Raw genomic sequence first — 16,496 nt, forward strand, 5'->3', positions numbered from 1 at the left:
ATTTCTGTTCTCCTGAAGTTTGCCTATCTTCAGGCGCCTTGGTTCAATTCAGAGAAATGCTGAGCACCAGCAAATGCTTATTTTGAAGGTTCGGCACTTTTGAAAAACCAGAGATGGCTAAAAGTAGGACACGTACGACAAGCTATTTTTGAAATGATGGCTGCATGTCTCATGTAAAGCATGTGTGTCCTTGGTGTGTAATTCGTCCTTGGATTGGTTGAGGTCCTTGTTGGTCTTGTCAGGAGTCCTTAGAGCTGAGAACGTCCATAATGTCAATGGGTAGTTTTACTGATAGTTTTACTCCTTAAATGCCCCAAGTTACAAAGCTAGACTGGTTTGCCCCAGCTAATAACCCTTCTGAACTGTTATGAGACCTACTTGCCATAGAAGAAAGTGCTGCAGAGGGCTGCAGGAGAAAGTTGGAAGAATTTAGATGGTAGCTGTAGTTTTAGAAACAAAAAGGGGAAAAAAAAAAAAAAAAAAAAACTTTCCACCCTCCTGGACACGACTCCTGGACACTTCCATCTTCCAATTTTTGCTTGTCTAGCTTATTTGTCCTGCTTGCATCTACCTAAATGTTGGCCCAAGAAGGCCAACAGTGTGAGCAGTTTTGATTCAACCCAGCTTGCGTCTGAAACTGGTGCCTCCAGGTTTCCAGACAGCTCTTTCACCCCGTTTCAAGGAGTTTTCTGCTTCCAATTGCAGAGCATCATGGTGGCGAGTGAATCTCACGCTGCCTGCGGCAGGAGCTGGGCAGGACGGCAGCTCTCGGCGCGCGTGGGTCGCAGCATGTATTGCCGAAGCTAGTTGCAGTGTGTGGACCTGAAGGAACCTGTGTTTTCCTCTTCTCTTCTTTCTCTCCCCTTTAGGCCAGCGGATGAGCCCAGCAGAGAGCCGAACCCTAGTGTAGAGTTGAATTGTACCTCCCTAGCGTCCAAAGGCGGCCGGGAGCCCGTTGCAAATAACCAGATCGCTAAATCCACCAGTCAAGACACTCCGTCCGCTGTAGCCATGACCAATTTCTTATATGGTGTCTCGCTGCCTACGCAGATTGCCATGGACCTAAAGCAAGAGGTGTCTTCCGTCGTGCACGGGGTGAATGCAGCCAGCGAGGTGCTGATGGCCAGGCCCTCAGGAGACCTGAAGGTGCCTTCCTCACAGGAGTACAGCGACTGCTGTGGTAATAGCCTTAAGTTTGCTCTCGGAGGAGGGCTTGGTGCAAAGGCCACCGAAGCGGAAAGGGCAGAGACCGCCGTGTTTGGGTGGTCTCGAACTGTGCTGCTGTAGCATGGGTGCGTCCCATGGTGCGGTGGTGGGGGCAGCTCCCACTGCTCTGAGGGTGCGGCCTGGCTGCCCTGAACCTGCAGAGCGATTTCCAGCTCACCTTCGTCTCTGAAGGCAAGGTGATGGAGCGTGGGTCTTTCCCAGCTCTCTAGAGCTGCAGGAGGTTGGCCCTTGCCCTTAACGTGGCCATACGCCCCCCTGGAGGTGAGCAAAGCCCCAAGATACAGTCTCAAGCTGCTTCCTCTGGAGGTCCTCATCTGTCCCTTGGCAGCATTCGAGGTCCTCATGAAAGGCTCTCATCAAAGTGATGGGTGCTACCCTGTGAGGAGAGTTAAGGAGTTTGGAGGCACATGATGGGGGTTAGTGGGACTCCCGGTCTTGGTGTTGCCCTTAGATGATAAGGGATGCTGCCCTGCATCCACCCTGCATGTCACCGGCAGGTGGTGACACTCTCAGGTGTCCCCAGGGAGTCCCAGAGCACCTCTTGTCCCCTGCACCTGCCTCGATTTGCCTCTTATCATCCCTTTGGCCTTGTCTCTCCTTGTGTCCAGGACAGAAAGCAGCAGGCGCTGGGGGGCCCCTCATCCAGAACGTGCACTCTTCCAAGCGCATCCTCTTCTCCATTGTCCATGACAAGACAGGTACGTGCTCCACGGGCGCTGGGGTGCCAGTGGGGGCCAGGGCAGATGGCACAACGGAGGATTTCCCTTCCTGTCGAGTCCAGGCCTTGGTTGGCAGGACCAAGGTGCCCAGAGGATGACGAGCAGCTTCCCACGAGGAGGGAGGAGGCTGCTCTACTTGCCCACCCTGGCTGCGCCCAAGGAGCGCATGGGCCTCAAACGCTGACGTGTTCACACAAAACCCTCAGGATAAAAAGGGGGTGGGAAAGTTGAGAAAGAGACGGCACCAAAAAGCTGCTCTGTGAAATTGCCATGCGTTTCGAGGGTGCTTTGCGTACAGAGCTTGTCCTCTCCTGTAGGGTTTTTGGGGGCTGAAATCTTCTAGGGGGTCGTTTCTTTGGAGCTCGTCCCTCACGTGGCTGCAGGGGAGGTTGAGGGGAAGCCCAGGCCCTGTCTGCTGGGCTCCTGCAGGAAGGAAGGAAGGGGGAAATGATTATTTTTAAAGCAGCAAAGCCTGATTCCTGCTTCTCAGCACCTCGCAAGAGAAAAGTACATCTGCTGCCTGTGAACCATATGGAAGTTCCTTATTTCTTTTATTTTGTTTTGATAGATAAGTGGGACAGTTTTATAAAAGAAACTGAAGATATCAACACCCTTAGGGAGTGCGTGCAAATTCTGTTTAACAGCAGATATGGTGAGTAGGAGTTAATATCCCATTATGCATCTGCAGTGCTTGTGGTTTGCATATCATTATATAGCAATCATTTTTGTTCCCTAACACAGCAGCAGAAGCCATATGCTACAACTCCCTTCTCTCTTTAACACCCGTAGCCCAGCAGCTCCCGGTCGCTGCCTTGCTTCTTAAGGTTATGTCAATATTTCCCTTTGGCATCCCCCGTGTTAAGGAATTTCTAACTCGGCTGTGCAATGTCCCAGGGCGGAAAGGCAGCACGGGCGGGGGACAGTCAGCATGCCCAAGTCCCACGGGCGAGGGGGAGGCTTTGCTGCCCCTGTTTAATACCGATATGGTGGAAAACCAGGAGATTGCAATCATCCTGGCTGCTGCTTTTCACCTGTACATGAGGGAAGCGTGTTGGGACATGGCCACCTGGCTGGGCTTGGGTCGCTCGGCGCACGCTTAAGCCAACGCCGGGTGCTGCCTTTGCAGCTGAAGCCTTGGGCTTAGACCACATGGTTCCCGTGCCCTACCGGAAGATTGCCTGTGACCCAGAGGCCGTGGAAATCATCGGCATCCCCGATAAAATCCCCTTCAAAAGGCCTTGCACCTACGGCGTCCCCAAGCTCAAGCGGATCCTGGAGGAGAGGCACAACATCCATTTTGTCATCAAAAGGTACGTGGCGAGCCGGGTAGCGTCCTCTGTCACCAGTGACCTCCTCTGAACGTAGTCTCCGGGCACGAGCTGGTGGTCTATGCAGCATTAATGTCATCGTTGCAGCACATTTGGCTCACGGGGTCTGCTTCTTCCCTTCGGCTCAGCTGTCAGTGCTGCCTTAGCCAGTTTGCTGCTCAGGCTCCCGGGAATGACTGCTCCAAGACGGATCCATGCCCTCGGCTCCCAGTGGGAATTGCCACACCTCAGAGGTGGCTGGGGAATGGAAGAAAAAAAAAAAAAAAAAAAAAAAAAAAAAAAAAAAAAAGTTGGTGTTTTTTCATCTAAAACTTGTTCTACCCTTCTTTCTTGCAACGAGTTAAGTGGTTGTTGTGCACACGTAAGGAAGGCACTACTTTTTTTCACTGAGACCTGTTTTTCCATCTCTTTCCCTCTTTGCTAACAGTGTGGCTGAGCCACATGTCCATCAGGAGCCACATAAGCACGGTCACCGCTGTGGTGGTGACATGGTGGCAAGGCTGGGCAGACTGGGATTTTGCCACCCTGTGTTTTGGGTGCACAGGACACTTCAACTGCAGTCAAAGTCCTGCTGAAATGCCCTCAACCTTGTGCTTTTGTGGGGTATTTTTCTACATTTTGGATATTTTTTCATTATCTAAGTACAGAATGTTGTATCCCAGTTTTTACTTTTGCCCTGGGATAGGGAGAGGGCAGGAGCTTTCCTGGTTATGTGCACAGCATGCAATCCCTCCTTGCTCCTCCGTTGGAGAGTCTCATTTTGTAATATATTTAATAGGTCCCTGTCTGTACCAAAGTGGTGGTGTTCCCATGTTGTGCAGCTAAGCAAGGACAAAACGAGGCAAAGGTTCTTGAAGGCATTAAAATCACTGCAATCAGTAGGAATTGGGCATCCTGAAAGCAAAGAAGTTTCTAAATGTCTGGAAAGATTGCATTCACAGAAGCATTGCTGTGTCCCACGAGGCTTGCCCACATGGAGGAAGGGCAAGGAGGATTTCACTGCAGAAGCAGTGCCAGCCCTGCTGGTAGAATTTGTGATTGAATTTTGCAGCTCAGAGGGTGCCCATGTGTCCCAACCTCATTCCTGTTGTCCCCTGGTCTGCCTGCATGTTAAAACTCTGAGGGATTGCAATTCGGGATGGAAAAAACCCAAAACATCTCATTGCAGAAATGTTGTATTTTTTATTCTCAAAAACAAACAAACAAACAAAAAAAAAACCCCATATCTTTCTTGAAAAGGGTTTCAAGGGATCTGTATCCTCAATTGGGATCTGGTTCCTTCCTGCTTCTGCTGGCAGTTCCTATCTGAGCATGCTTTGCTCTTCTGAGCACTTCCATGCAAGATGTCCCAGGCAGCTCTGAAATACCACCTGCAGGAGAAGCCTGGTGTCCAAAATAGCTTTTTTTTTCCCCCCAAGATGGAAAGAGTGTAAATATTTCTGCTTCACTCCAATGGAAATTGTTGAATGGTCTGCAATGAGGAAAAACCTAGCAACAGCTACTTTGGTTCCCTTTTTGGTGAAGCTAACCCTGTTTAATAAGTTAATTAAATGAAGAGAATGACTTGTAAGTAGGTGTAGAGGTACTTCAGTTGAAAACCCATACTGTAAGATTGCTTGGTTGCCCAACAAGCTTGAAGTTGTTATTTTTTAAATGAAATTAGTAAAATAACAATATTTTGACTTGGTTTTATACTAAATCTAAAGCAAAATCATTAGAAGCACCGATTTCTTTCTTCTTTTTCTCTTTCCCTCCAGGATGTTTGATGAGAGAATTTTTACAGGTATGTTCATAATGCTCCTTGATTTATTGCTTGCAGATTGACAGACTGTTGGGTTGTAATAATGTTGCCTGTACATAGCGAAAGTGCAGGATGTAGGTAGAGATGTTCAGGGAGGAAAAGGCTCCTGTCTGCATCACGCCCTGGCATGGCAAGGTCTGCTTTTGCCCGGGGTCCACGCAAGCCCTGTGTACCACTCAAATATCATTTTGGAGACTTAAGTGGGAAATACTTGGTGCATGAGGCTGGGCTGGCGCTCTGCGCCAGGGCAAATCTCATCTACAGGAAGCACATGACACATTTCTGTGCTTTCATGGGGAAGAAAAATCACTGCTGGTTCCTCACTGGTAAATTAGTCTTTTCTTTTTTTTTTTTTTTTTTCCTAAAAAGTGCTTACATTATCCAGCTACTAGCTGCTTTAAAATAAAAGAACAAGAATCAGTGTTACCAGGGACAAAATCCTGGGGGGTTTCTTCTGCTTTTTTTTTTTCTCTCCCCATACACATTTAATCCTCTGCCTCTAAAGCCGTTTGAAAGGGTTTGTAGTCCATAAAATGAGACGGATAGTGGGAAGCCCTGATCCCACCACTTGCTCATGAAGAAGAGCTTGCTGCCGCCATCCCCCTCTGCATTGTGCCGCCAGAAACAGCGGGGAAAAAGCGTTCCGTTCCATTGTGAGCGTGGCGGAGACAGCCCCGCAGGCTCCGTGGAAGCTTCAAACTGCATTTCCTCAATGGGAATCCGCAGATCCAGCGCTGCCAGAGCAGCTGCTGAGTCGGGAGGTGCCGCTCCGGCGCGGACACCGTTTCGGCGGAGCAGAGCTGCAGCGGGGCCGGCGTCTCGAGCGGCTGCGGGCGGCTTTGCTCACCCTTTAATTACCGTTGCCGCTGCCGGGGAGCCTGGTTTTACTGTTCCCCTGGGTGGCTGCTCGGGATGGGCCTCAGCGCTGCGAAGAGAGGGCTTGAGTCCATCGGGAGCACAATTAAAAGGAGCTCTTTGCCTCTTGGTGAATAGATAACGTCCTTAAGACTTGGTGTTGCCACAGGGGCTATTGCCATACCCGTCCCCGTGGAATGGAGACAGAAGGTTCTGCATTCCCGCGGGTGGTATCTTCCCAAGGATGGAGTGTCCAAGGGGGCTTTAAGGCTGGTGAAGGGTGCTCCAGAGGGCATCTATGCATTTAGGCAGCATCGTTTCGTTCCCACCTCCTCCGAGCACCAATCCATTGTCTTCCCTGTTTTTTTTTCATTTCCTAACTGGTCTTCAGATTGCTCTTTCTGTCCCCAAGGGCATTGCCGAGGTTTCATTAGGGCCTCTCAGCTTGTTGAGGGCTGAGGAAGGTAAAGGGGAGGTTTCTCTTGGTGACTAAATGCCCCTTTTCCTCCCTCCTTGCTGACCAGTTGCATCCTTTCCCCCACTATAGTACAAGACATTTCCATTCCTGGGGCTCTCATTGGCGGCAGGGCTGGGAATCTCTGCGGGAGGAAGGAACTGGATGTCACCAGGTCATTAATTATGGCTTTGCTTTTAATTACACATCACCCTGCACGACGGCGACCAGGAAGCAAATTCACCAAAGACCCAACGAAGCTGGAGCCTGCAAGCCCGCCGGGTGAGATCTCCCCCGAGCCGCTCCGCGCCGCAGCCGCCCTTGATCTGGCAGGGACGTCCCAGGCCAACAGCAGGTACCTGCGCTGCTCACCCTGCATCTTAGGGCTTCCCTGTCCAGGGTGGAATGCGGGATTGCCCACTGGGATGGAAAAGAGCCAGGGAGGGTAGGTGTTAAAAGCTGGAGGGAGCTGGTGCTGTCGCACATGGTGTCGCTTTGTGGCCGTGTGCGCTCAGAAGGACTGGCAGGTGAGGAAGGAGTTGCAGCTGGAGCAGGTTGGAAAGTTGCTGCCGATGCCGCGGCTGCCACGTCTTGCAAAGCGGCTTCTCTTGTGTAAGCAGCAAGTGCAGGGAGGACAGGGCATTCCCGTTCTTGAGCGAGCTAGGTCACGCTGGGAATCCCTGGTGTTGTACAGAAGTGATGACACGGGGGCTCGTAAAGACAAGCTGGATGCAGTCATCCTCAGGAGTTTAAAGCACTGCCGGAGGAGTTGCCCCAGCCCAAATGCCCTGTTAATTACTCACTATTTGTTTAGAAAAAGCTTGCAGGGAGACTAATAGTTCAGTGTGCTTTTTATAAGAGCAATTAGGAGTCTGCGGGTTGGGCAGGTCAGTATGGAGCTCATAGTGCCTGTGGATCTCACCTTCCCGTAGCCCTTGTCCCAGACCCACTAGCCAAGACTAGAAATCCTGACCAAGTCAGTCACAGATTTCTGTGTGGTTAGGAGCACTGGGAGCAGTGTGAGCTTTCCCAGGATGTCTGCAGGTGAGATGAAATTCCTGTTTCAGTTCAGGCTGTGTTTCCCTGGTAGCTTTTGAGAGTCTGCAGACTAAATTACTTGAAGGCTGATGATCCTCCAAAGCTGCTCTTGGGCTTCCCGGCGTTGGGCAGACCAGTGCTCATGGGAACACTGGATATTGGAAGTCCCCTGGAGCCTGTGAGCCCAAACAGGAGCAGGCAATGTCAAAATCATGAGCCTAAAGCCGAGGTGAAGCTGGGCACTGTCCTAGTCCTCTTCAGACGCTTCGCTGCAAGTCCCAGGTTAAACTTGGCTTCATCCCAAGATAAATGTGCAGTGTGGCTGTTTTATAGAGGCAGTTTTGGCAGGTAGAGGCGAGCAGTTTAAGAACTTGACTTCCTCCGCTGTCCTTCCTCGCTGCTGCTGGGCTTCATGCCCTCCGATGAGGGTTAGTGTGATGGGATGTGGGCGAGCTCCTCAGCACCAAGCTTCCAGCACAGCGCTGGCACCTTCATCATCCTCTTTGACCAGAACTGCCAGGTAAAAATCCTCTATAGGCCAGGCAGGGGAGATGTCTTAAGTTGCTCCAGGCTTCTCCAGGGCTTCTTTGGTTCCCCTCGCCTTGGTTCTTAACTGAAATGAATCCATGACTGATTCAAGTGTGCTTCAGGAGCTGGGATTCCCAGGGTGGATTTCAAATCCGTCTGCCGTGATGTGGTCCCACCACCAGTGGGTAAAACGTGGGTGCTGGCTTCATCCCTAGGTCAGGACTTCTGCCCCATAGGAAAGGGGAGATGTCTGTGGCTTTGAGCGAGTCCCTGAGGCTCCTTTTCTTGCCAGCAGAGAGACAGGGTATAAGGGAGGCCGAGGCAGTTTGTGTGCAAAGCAATAGATGGAAAACCTGTGGTTGTGTGTCTTGGAGCGTGTCAATGGTGCTGGGGCTGTTCCCCCCCAAGATGCGCTGAAGGCAGCGGGAAGCTTGTGGCTCGGGGAGAGCTCTTGCCTGCACTCCTGGGAAACTGCAAAAGGGAACTGCAAAGTGTGGTTGTGCTGCAAAGCTTGCTCTTTGGCATGTGGAAGTTAAACCTCCAAATCTATTGATAGCACATATCTGCACCAAAGGAAAATACATATCCTGGAAAGATAATCAAATCCCGTTTTGTTCCTCCTTCCTGCAAGCGAGGAGACTTCTGTTCTGTGATTGGAACACACAAATTTCCATAGCAGCAGTCCACCCAGTTCAGAGTCCACGTTTGGAGAAAAGGCAGGACCAAATGCTCAAGGGAGAAGCGCTAGATATTGCGGGAGGGTAATCGCTTCCACAGGGACAACCTTCTCCCAAATTTCTAGAGCAAAAGTTTGGCTTTGACCCAAAGTGCGAGAGTGGAAAGGTATGACTTTATAGCATCTTTAGGAAGAAGATTTCAAGCACAGATGTTGGACCCTCTTGGCTGTTGTTGCCTTGCTTTGATGGAGCAACGTTGTAGTGACTGTGGTTCCCAGTGTCGTTCCTTGGTCCCTATGTTACCTGAATGCCATAGTTCTTATTAAGAAGGAGAGAGAGAGAAAAATCAGGCCTGAGCTACAAAGTAATCTAATTTAGATGCTGAATACCTTTTATAAATTTCTAAGTGCACTAACAGTAGACACAAGATTGGGATGGTGCCCAGTATTCAGGGGAGAGGAAAGCTTTGCGTAGAACAAATATTTACCAAATCAATTGACTCTTTTCCTTTCTTTATATTTGCTTTAGCTGCATGAGTAATCACATTGTAATGATACTTTATGCACTTCTGCCCACCACAGTGATGGAGCCTTCAAGGTTTGAGGCTGCTGTTAAAACTCCCCTTGCTTTCAGGAGCCTTTAGCTGAGATCGTATCCATTGGACTCCAGGGATCTGCCGTGATTAATGCTGAGGAGCAGGCAATGGTTGGAAGATGATCCCGGGCCAGGACCTGGGCATCTGCAATGTTTTAGGTGTGGGGAATGGAGATAGTCTAGTCCTTCTGGGGACTGGAGTGTAAATTAACACATTATGGGAGAAAAACAAGCTCTGTTTAAGACCTGCCCATCTTGAGAGCAATTGCAAGAGTTGCCTCTGTGTTTTCCACACTCCTAAAACTTATCCCAGCGCAGCTTTCCCAGATGGATGCATTGGGAAGGGGGGCTCAGCCAGCCCATGCCAACCTCTGCTGTGGTTCATCCCCCAGTGCTATGCGTGGGCATGTTGCATTAAGCTTTAATTACTCACTACATTTTTTGTCTGTTTTTCTCTTACAGGGCTGAGAAGTGTAGCGTTTCTGAAAGCTGTGAACCAGGTGAGCAAGGAATGACCCCATCCCGTCTGAGAACTGCAAGGCAGAGCAGGGCACGTGCATGACACGATGCTCGTCTGTTGGTTGCTGTGCAAGAAGGTCTCATTTAGAAAAAGCGTGAACAAAACAAATGTAAAGGGTAGTAGCAATGCGATAACTCACCTGCTGATGCAGCAAGATAAATGGGGGCAAAAGTTTGGGAAAATGAGCCAAACTTTGCCAATGTTGGGGTGGTCGGCTAGCTTGGTTGTATTGGCAACCAGAACAAACTTGTGATGAAGAACCAGAAGAGCGAATGGCCTTTAAACGTAACTTGGAAGTGTGACACTAGTTAGATGGTATCAGCAGGGGCAGCTTTCAGCATTTTATTCCTGTCTGATAGATACGGCGATAGCGGCTGTTATCATATGACCGTGCAGCTGGGTCAAAAAAAAAAAAAAAGCATAAATTGAAAAGAATGAGACAGGGGCATGTGCTTAAATGTGATGCTCAATGAAGTCTTTAATGTGTGAGCTCCCTCCTACCTAACGGCAGACACATGACTGCGATGCCGCGCATCAGCTGAGCTCCCCAGCACGCCCTGGGAATGCTCTGAGCGCTCTGAATGAGCTGCAAATGCTCCGAGGGGCAAATCACCCTGTTCTCCCTTCAGATAAGGTTACTGCACAGCTGGACTAATTCACTCCGGGGTCTGGGCCGGAGAAACCAGCCCAAGTTAAATTCTCGACAGACGCCTAAGCAGGTAAAGCCGTGGCAAACTGTGGCGAGATGGGATTCGACGCCTTGGAGTGAATTAGCCCCACTCCATGAGGAGGAAATCCACCTTGCAGTAAATGCAGTTTGCTCCATCCCTTTTAACATCCCTTCAACACGTAGTGCTGTCGAGGCTGTACATGGGTGCAAATCCCAGCGGAGGCTGCCAGGCTGCATGGGATCCCATGGCCCCATCTTGCTCTCTCTTCACCATGGGGCTGTCGCTGGATGGCCCAAGATGAGCAGCCTCTGCACTGGCATCTGCTGCAGTTGGGAGCCTGAACCGCCAGCAGCGACGCTGTCCCTGCCCACGTGCTGGATATTTGTGTCTGAGGTTATGTATCCTTCGCTTCCCTTTCCCGCTCAGGTACCTCGGGAGAGCTGAGTGGCATCAGGCAGATCAAAATTGAACCGGACGAGTTGGACATCATTCAAATCACTGTTCCAGGTAGGCGTTGCGCTGGTCCAGGGCGATGGCTTTCCATGGTGCAGGGGTTTGGAGGATCTTCAATGCAAGCGTGCAATATTTCAATGAAGTCCCCAATTTAGAAAAGCATGAAAAGTTTGTGAGAACAGATTTAACGTTAAGCGTAAACTGAAAATGGAAGAGTTGGGTTCCTGTGGCCCAGGTGAGAGACACGTTCTCCAAAGAGCCACTTTCTAGAGCTGCTACCTGAGCTGTTGCCAGGTGGTGGCACGAGAGCATGGATTCGACACATGGTTAGTTAGCACTTTGCATTTTTGGTGTGCTTTACAAGCATTAATTAATAATCTCCCCAGAATGCAAGTGGGAACATGATTCGAAGCGTATCTGAGTGCCAAGTGATGCTCGGGCTGGAAATGACACCCAGCACAAGCAAAGCCACGCTAGTCTTGACTGCAGCCAAATTGCACCACTCCACGTTGCACCAGTGTGAATTGTGCTGGAATTGCACTAGAACAGACTTAACTTACAGCTAATACAGAGCAGGGAGAAAGAGCTAAATATTGGTAGATAAAATATTTTAATTTTCAACTGGGCAGGTAGTGGGAGAGAGGAAAGCTAATATGTGTGGAGCTTGCAGGATGTGTAAGGATGAGGTGTTATCACTTTTCTGGGACCGGTTAGATTGTACTTGAAGTCCAGAGTCTACTTTTTATTATGTTATGTGAAGATAGATAACGTTAAATCAGAGTGAGTATGGCTAAGGGCACTGAAGATGATTAATAGAGAAGAGGTGCTCACACACAAGGAGAAATGGATGAAATTTGGATTATTTATCCTGCAAGAAGGTGGTTAAGAAGTGACCTGATTGAAGTATTTAAACTAGCTAAAAGTTTATTTAAAACTAAATTTGGATATCTCTTTGAGGGCATAGGAGAGCATTATGGGATACAAGTTTAAATTAAGAGGACCTGCATGTATATGCAAGAGAAATTTAGAGGTGGTGGCATTTTATGGAGGAAGGCAGCAAATTATCAGTATGGTCTTCCCAAGGTGGAGTAGCTAAGTCAAGTAGCATTAACTTTTTAAGCCAGAAGTGAGTAGCTGAATGGAATTAAGCCAATTAAATCCGTTTGAACTATTTTTGCCCTTTGCCTTCTATGGAATCTAGGAAGAAGCTTTTGTAGGTTTAGGTTTTTTGTAGGGTGCCTTGCCCTGAGTGTGGAAGTTTGGACGTGTTTTCGGAAGAGATCCTGGGGCTGCTGTGTAGGAAGTGGACAGGTTTGCTAACTGGATGCTTGGCCCGTGGCCTGGCGTCTGGTGTCCCACGTCTGCAAGGCTGCATCCCAGGCTCACACATTCCTACCTGCTGCATGGGGAGGACTGAGGTCTCCAGCAGCAAAGCACAAACTGCCTCTGCTGCTTTGTCCACAGATCGATCGCCCAGCTCGGATGAAATGCATGACCCAGTGGCCACGCACATGGCTTCAGAGGAGTCAAGCTACATGCTAGAAACAGGAACAGGTAATAAAAATTTAAGGCATTGTCATAGAAGGTGCAGAGGCACTGCATCTATGTGTGTATCCACAGTCAGAGTATTTGTTATAAACAGCAATTTCCGAGGCAGGAGCCCTGTTCACACATCATGGTCCCAATAAGTGCTGTGACATCTCTGCACTTGCTGATATTTATCATCTGGAGGGACAGCCGGACCTGAACTGGGAGCACCTGGACCTGAGCCAGGTGACAGGTGCTTGTTGGAGACCAGGCAAAAGTGTTTTCCCTCGTGCCATCCAACCTCACTTTGTTGGGAGTGCCATGGAGGCTCCATCTCATTCCCTTCACACTCAGCTCATTCCTGTGTTTTCCTGTCTCTGGCATGTTCTTCTCCGAGCGCTGCCAACCTTCCTCTTCCTCAGCAGGTACGGAGAAGGGCTCCAGTGAGGATCTGCGGCACGAGGAGAAGCAGCTGGAGGGGTCAGGTGAGTCTGCAGTGAGCCCAGGTGTCGCCCCCTGATACTCCCCCAGGGTATTAAAGGCCTGAGGAATCCAGATGTGCTCTGAATGGTGGCTGGTGGCCTTTCTAATGGTTTGCAAAATATTCAGCCCCCTAAAGGTTTTGGTCAAAGGGACACCTCTGTATTTTGGGGTCCTGATGCACCGCTGTTGTGTTTTAGTGGGACCTGGTGGCACCTGTAACGCAGTTGGGAGAGTGTCCTGGTGCGTTTGCTCCCCTAGCGCTGGTGCCACATTTAGAGTGCAGGTTAGGTGCCATCTTTCATGAGATGGTTTCTTGTCACAGATCTGTCTGGGATGTTTCCCTGATCCTGTGCCTGCTGCTTCCTGTGATGGAGCTACCCAAGGTGGGATCCAGATGAGGAGGGTCTAGGCCAGCTCGCGTCCCTCTCCTCTGCTCTGTGCAGGACAAATGAGCAATGAAAGCACAAGCAGCTGTTTACAGCTTGGAATAAAACTTCTCAGCTTTACGCAGATCATTCGCAGCGTTTTCACTCCTAAATGGGTCGAAGAGTGAAGCCTTCTCTCTCTGGAACAGGGTCACGTGGTGAGAGAGGAGAGAGATTAGAGCAGAGTGTGATAAAACTGCAAACTTGGACTGAGGTCATGTGGAGTCTGTAACTGAGCCCTTCCTTCCTCACCACTCGGCACCTTCGGTGCATCCCTCGGGAGGCTGGCGAACGCGTGGCAGGGACAGTCATCTACAGGATGTCCCTGGCCCCATGGGCCCTGCAGCCCAGCATGTTCTCTGCAGCGGGGCTAACAGCACTGTGCTGGGGGGATAGCGACAGCCACCACTCCTTGTCCCTGAAATACAGATCAGTGCTGCCCCGCCGCTTAAACATCAGCAACCAGGGGCAGAAAATAGAGGATATCCAGAGAAAAGTGGAACCATTTCTGTTTATCAGATCTCTGCTATATAATTTGATGGGGAGGCACAGGGCTATCAGTGCATGTTTATGCCCACTGCTAGGCTTTGAAAATAGAGCCTGAGGAGAGAAGTAAGCCATACCGCCAAGACCAATACGGATGGCAAATGCTTCATTACAGCATCTGCTGCCCACCACGTGCCTCTCGGTGCCCTGGACTTCCTGCTTCATTGGGTGCAGCACCCCAAACTCAATGTCCTGACTTTGCAGGGCTCGCAAGGCACTGGAGGATGGTTGGGAAGGGCTGTCTGGCCAAGGATGTCATGCAAACTTTTTGGCCTTCAAAATCCTTCTGATTTTTCTGCTCCATGATCAGGCATGGTCAGCATTTCTGCACTGGGGCAAGGAGTTTGCAGGCTGCCCAAGGGCCGATTCTGATTTTGTAGGCTCTGACAGGGAAAACAAGTCACTTGGCCCGTCCTCATCCATTTGCCTTGGGGGTGGCTGATTTCTCTGTGTGCTTCTTTTTTTTTCTGCAGATGGTGTAGGGGATGTTTTAAGTCATTTGAGGAAGCAAGTGGAGATTTTGTTCAACACCAGATACGGTAAGATTGTCATTAGATTGACAAAAATCATTTGTCATTTGTCATTAGTCAAATGCCACTAAAGCCAAGTTCTGGCCTCTGCCTTAGGGAGCTTCTAATTGCTGAGAACTGTCACCTACTGTTTCCAAACCCGTTGCTGACTAAAGGTGCAATCTAATTTGTTCCTTTGCTGTCTGCCGGGCTTGCCAATGCATCTGAGGTCTCCACGGGCCTTGTTATTGCAGCTCTTGCTCTTGGCTTCCTTGGTGCCTTTGAGCTGGTTACCACCCAGGAGCTGCCTTGGTCACCTTCAATCCTCCTTGTGCTGAAGGAAGGGACTGGAGCGGTTTTCCCTCCACTTGTTTGCAGTGTCATAGAGGGGTTTTGCTTGTTTGTTTGTTTTTTCCTAACTTTTTTTTTCCCCCCTTCAACAGAATTGGTTTCTGGTGCAGCAGGGGAATGTTGGGCTACGTGACACCTCCATCCCCACCACCTCGAGGTGTTATCTGCTTTCCTTGCATAAGGATTTGTCTTAGTGTCCTAGTTGAGTTCAGGAGGCTGTTGAGGGGATGCAGTTAAAATTATGCGTATATAATGTTCCTCTCTTTTTTTTCATCAAGCTTGCTTAACCTTGGGAGGAAAAAAGCAAAACAACAACAACAACCAAAAAAAAAACCCACAAGGGAAGTTATCCAGGGAGTTTGAAAGCTGGCAGCAAGTTTTCTTGGCCGGCTGGAAGCGGGAATGAGACTCTGCTCATCCATCCCCAGGAATGCTGGAGCCTGGGCCATGGTGCTCAGGCTGCACGAGCTGCTCTGGGCTTTGCTTTGTGGCAGTGAGGTCCCTGCTTGTGTTGGATGAGAAAATACTTTTTTGCAGAGTGTTAAGTCCTGCATTCCTTTGAGGAATTATAAGCGGATTGGATTTAGAGGTGATTTGTCCAAGAGGACAGGGTTATTTCCTAGTTTTAGAAGTGTGTCTTTAGGATTTGGATAGTGCAGCTTCAGTCGGGAGAGATCTTCAGAATGAACAGAGCACATTGGAAAGATGGGCTTTATTTTGGGGGTTTGGTGCCCTTGAGAAGGGCCAGGATGCTCCCTGGGCAGAGTTGTGCCCTGCTGGTAAAGCTTAAAGTTCTGGACTGGATGATGGGTTCATTCCCAGTTTAGGAATAGACTGGGAGTTCTTGCTCAAGCTCAGCCTGGGTTTTGGTCTTGGTTTTTCATCTTGGACCAAAAACTGTTACTTGGCAGTGGCTGTACATCCACTTGCCTACTACCCAAGTTCAGAAGAGCAAGCCAAAGCCCTGCGAAGTGCCCAGCAGAGAAGGCAGGATGTGTCTGTGGGGATGGGGCCTGCTTGCTGGCAATGCTCAGCATTTCTGTTGGAAGTCCAGCCTTTCGTGCAATGAGTCTGCAAGTTTCCCCACCAGTCTACAGGAGATGAAACAAGTTCCCAGGGCAAATAGGGCAATTTTCAAATTTCAAATGCAGCCAATTTCCCTTGTCTTCTGCCCATCTGGCAGCTGCAGAGGGGCATCCATGAAGGTTTAGACATGGGACCCCCTCTTTCTTGTGAAAAAAAGTTTGAGAAAGCCCTTTGGACAAGAGTGTTGCTGAGAGGCAGGTTCTATTAAACCAGCAAATTCCAAGGCAGCTGCTGATTCCTGTGTAGATTTCCCCTTGAATCTGCATCAATGGATAGAGTAATGGAACTCAGCTCAGTGTATCGTGACTGTTTTACTCGGTTTGGAAGCGGAAATTAATGAGATTTGGTTGTCACTCAGCAAAAGCCATAGGAATTTCAGAGCCGGTCAAAGTTCCCTACTCCAAGTTCCTGATGTACCCTGAGGACCTGTTTGTGGTGGGCTTGCCTGAAGGCATTCTCCTGCGCCGCCCAAACTGCTTTGGAATTGCAAAGTTGAAGAAGATCCTACAAGCAAGCAACAACATCCAGTTTGTCGTTAGAAGGTAAGATGAGGTACTTAGCCAAAACCTCTGATGAGGACTGTTGTTTTTAGCGTTTGCTTCTGGGGCTGTAACAGCTTTTGAGTAAGTGCCCACAGAAACATCTGTCATGTGGTCACCTTCAATACGTTTGCTTGATTAAAAGCATTCAGGTGGTGTTGCCTT

The 16,496-nt window shown here is 49.5% G+C and overlaps 1 protein-coding gene across 1 annotated transcript in view; it reads left to right on the plus strand.

The window, feature by feature from the left end:
- The window catches only part of GTF2IRD1 (GTF2I repeat domain containing 1), a 43,729-nt gene that overhangs the window by 11,588 nt on the left and 15,645 nt on the right, over positions 1-16,496 (plus strand). Inside the window, exons 5-16 of the mRNA XM_026050204.1 lie at positions 870-1,180; positions 1,836-1,925; positions 2,515-2,598; positions 3,073-3,256; positions 5,032-5,057; positions 6,616-6,739; positions 9,684-9,721; positions 10,839-10,919; positions 12,330-12,419; positions 12,818-12,877; positions 14,320-14,385; positions 16,151-16,334. Of these exons, the coding sequence (XP_025905989.1) occupies positions 870-1,180; positions 1,836-1,925; positions 2,515-2,598; positions 3,073-3,256; positions 5,032-5,057; positions 6,616-6,739; positions 9,684-9,721; positions 10,839-10,919; positions 12,330-12,419; positions 12,818-12,877; positions 14,320-14,385; positions 16,151-16,334 (1,338 nt within the window). The remainder of the gene's footprint in view (positions 1-869; positions 1,181-1,835; positions 1,926-2,514; positions 2,599-3,072; positions 3,257-5,031; positions 5,058-6,615; positions 6,740-9,683; positions 9,722-10,838; positions 10,920-12,329; positions 12,420-12,817; positions 12,878-14,319; positions 14,386-16,150; positions 16,335-16,496) is intronic.

This window comes from Nothoprocta perdicaria, unplaced genomic scaffold (assembly GCF_003342845.1).
Source record: "Nothoprocta perdicaria isolate Ctin4 unplaced genomic scaffold, notPer1 scaffold_66, whole genome shotgun sequence".
Lineage (NCBI taxonomy): Eukaryota > Metazoa > Chordata > Aves > Tinamiformes > Tinamidae > Nothoprocta > Nothoprocta perdicaria.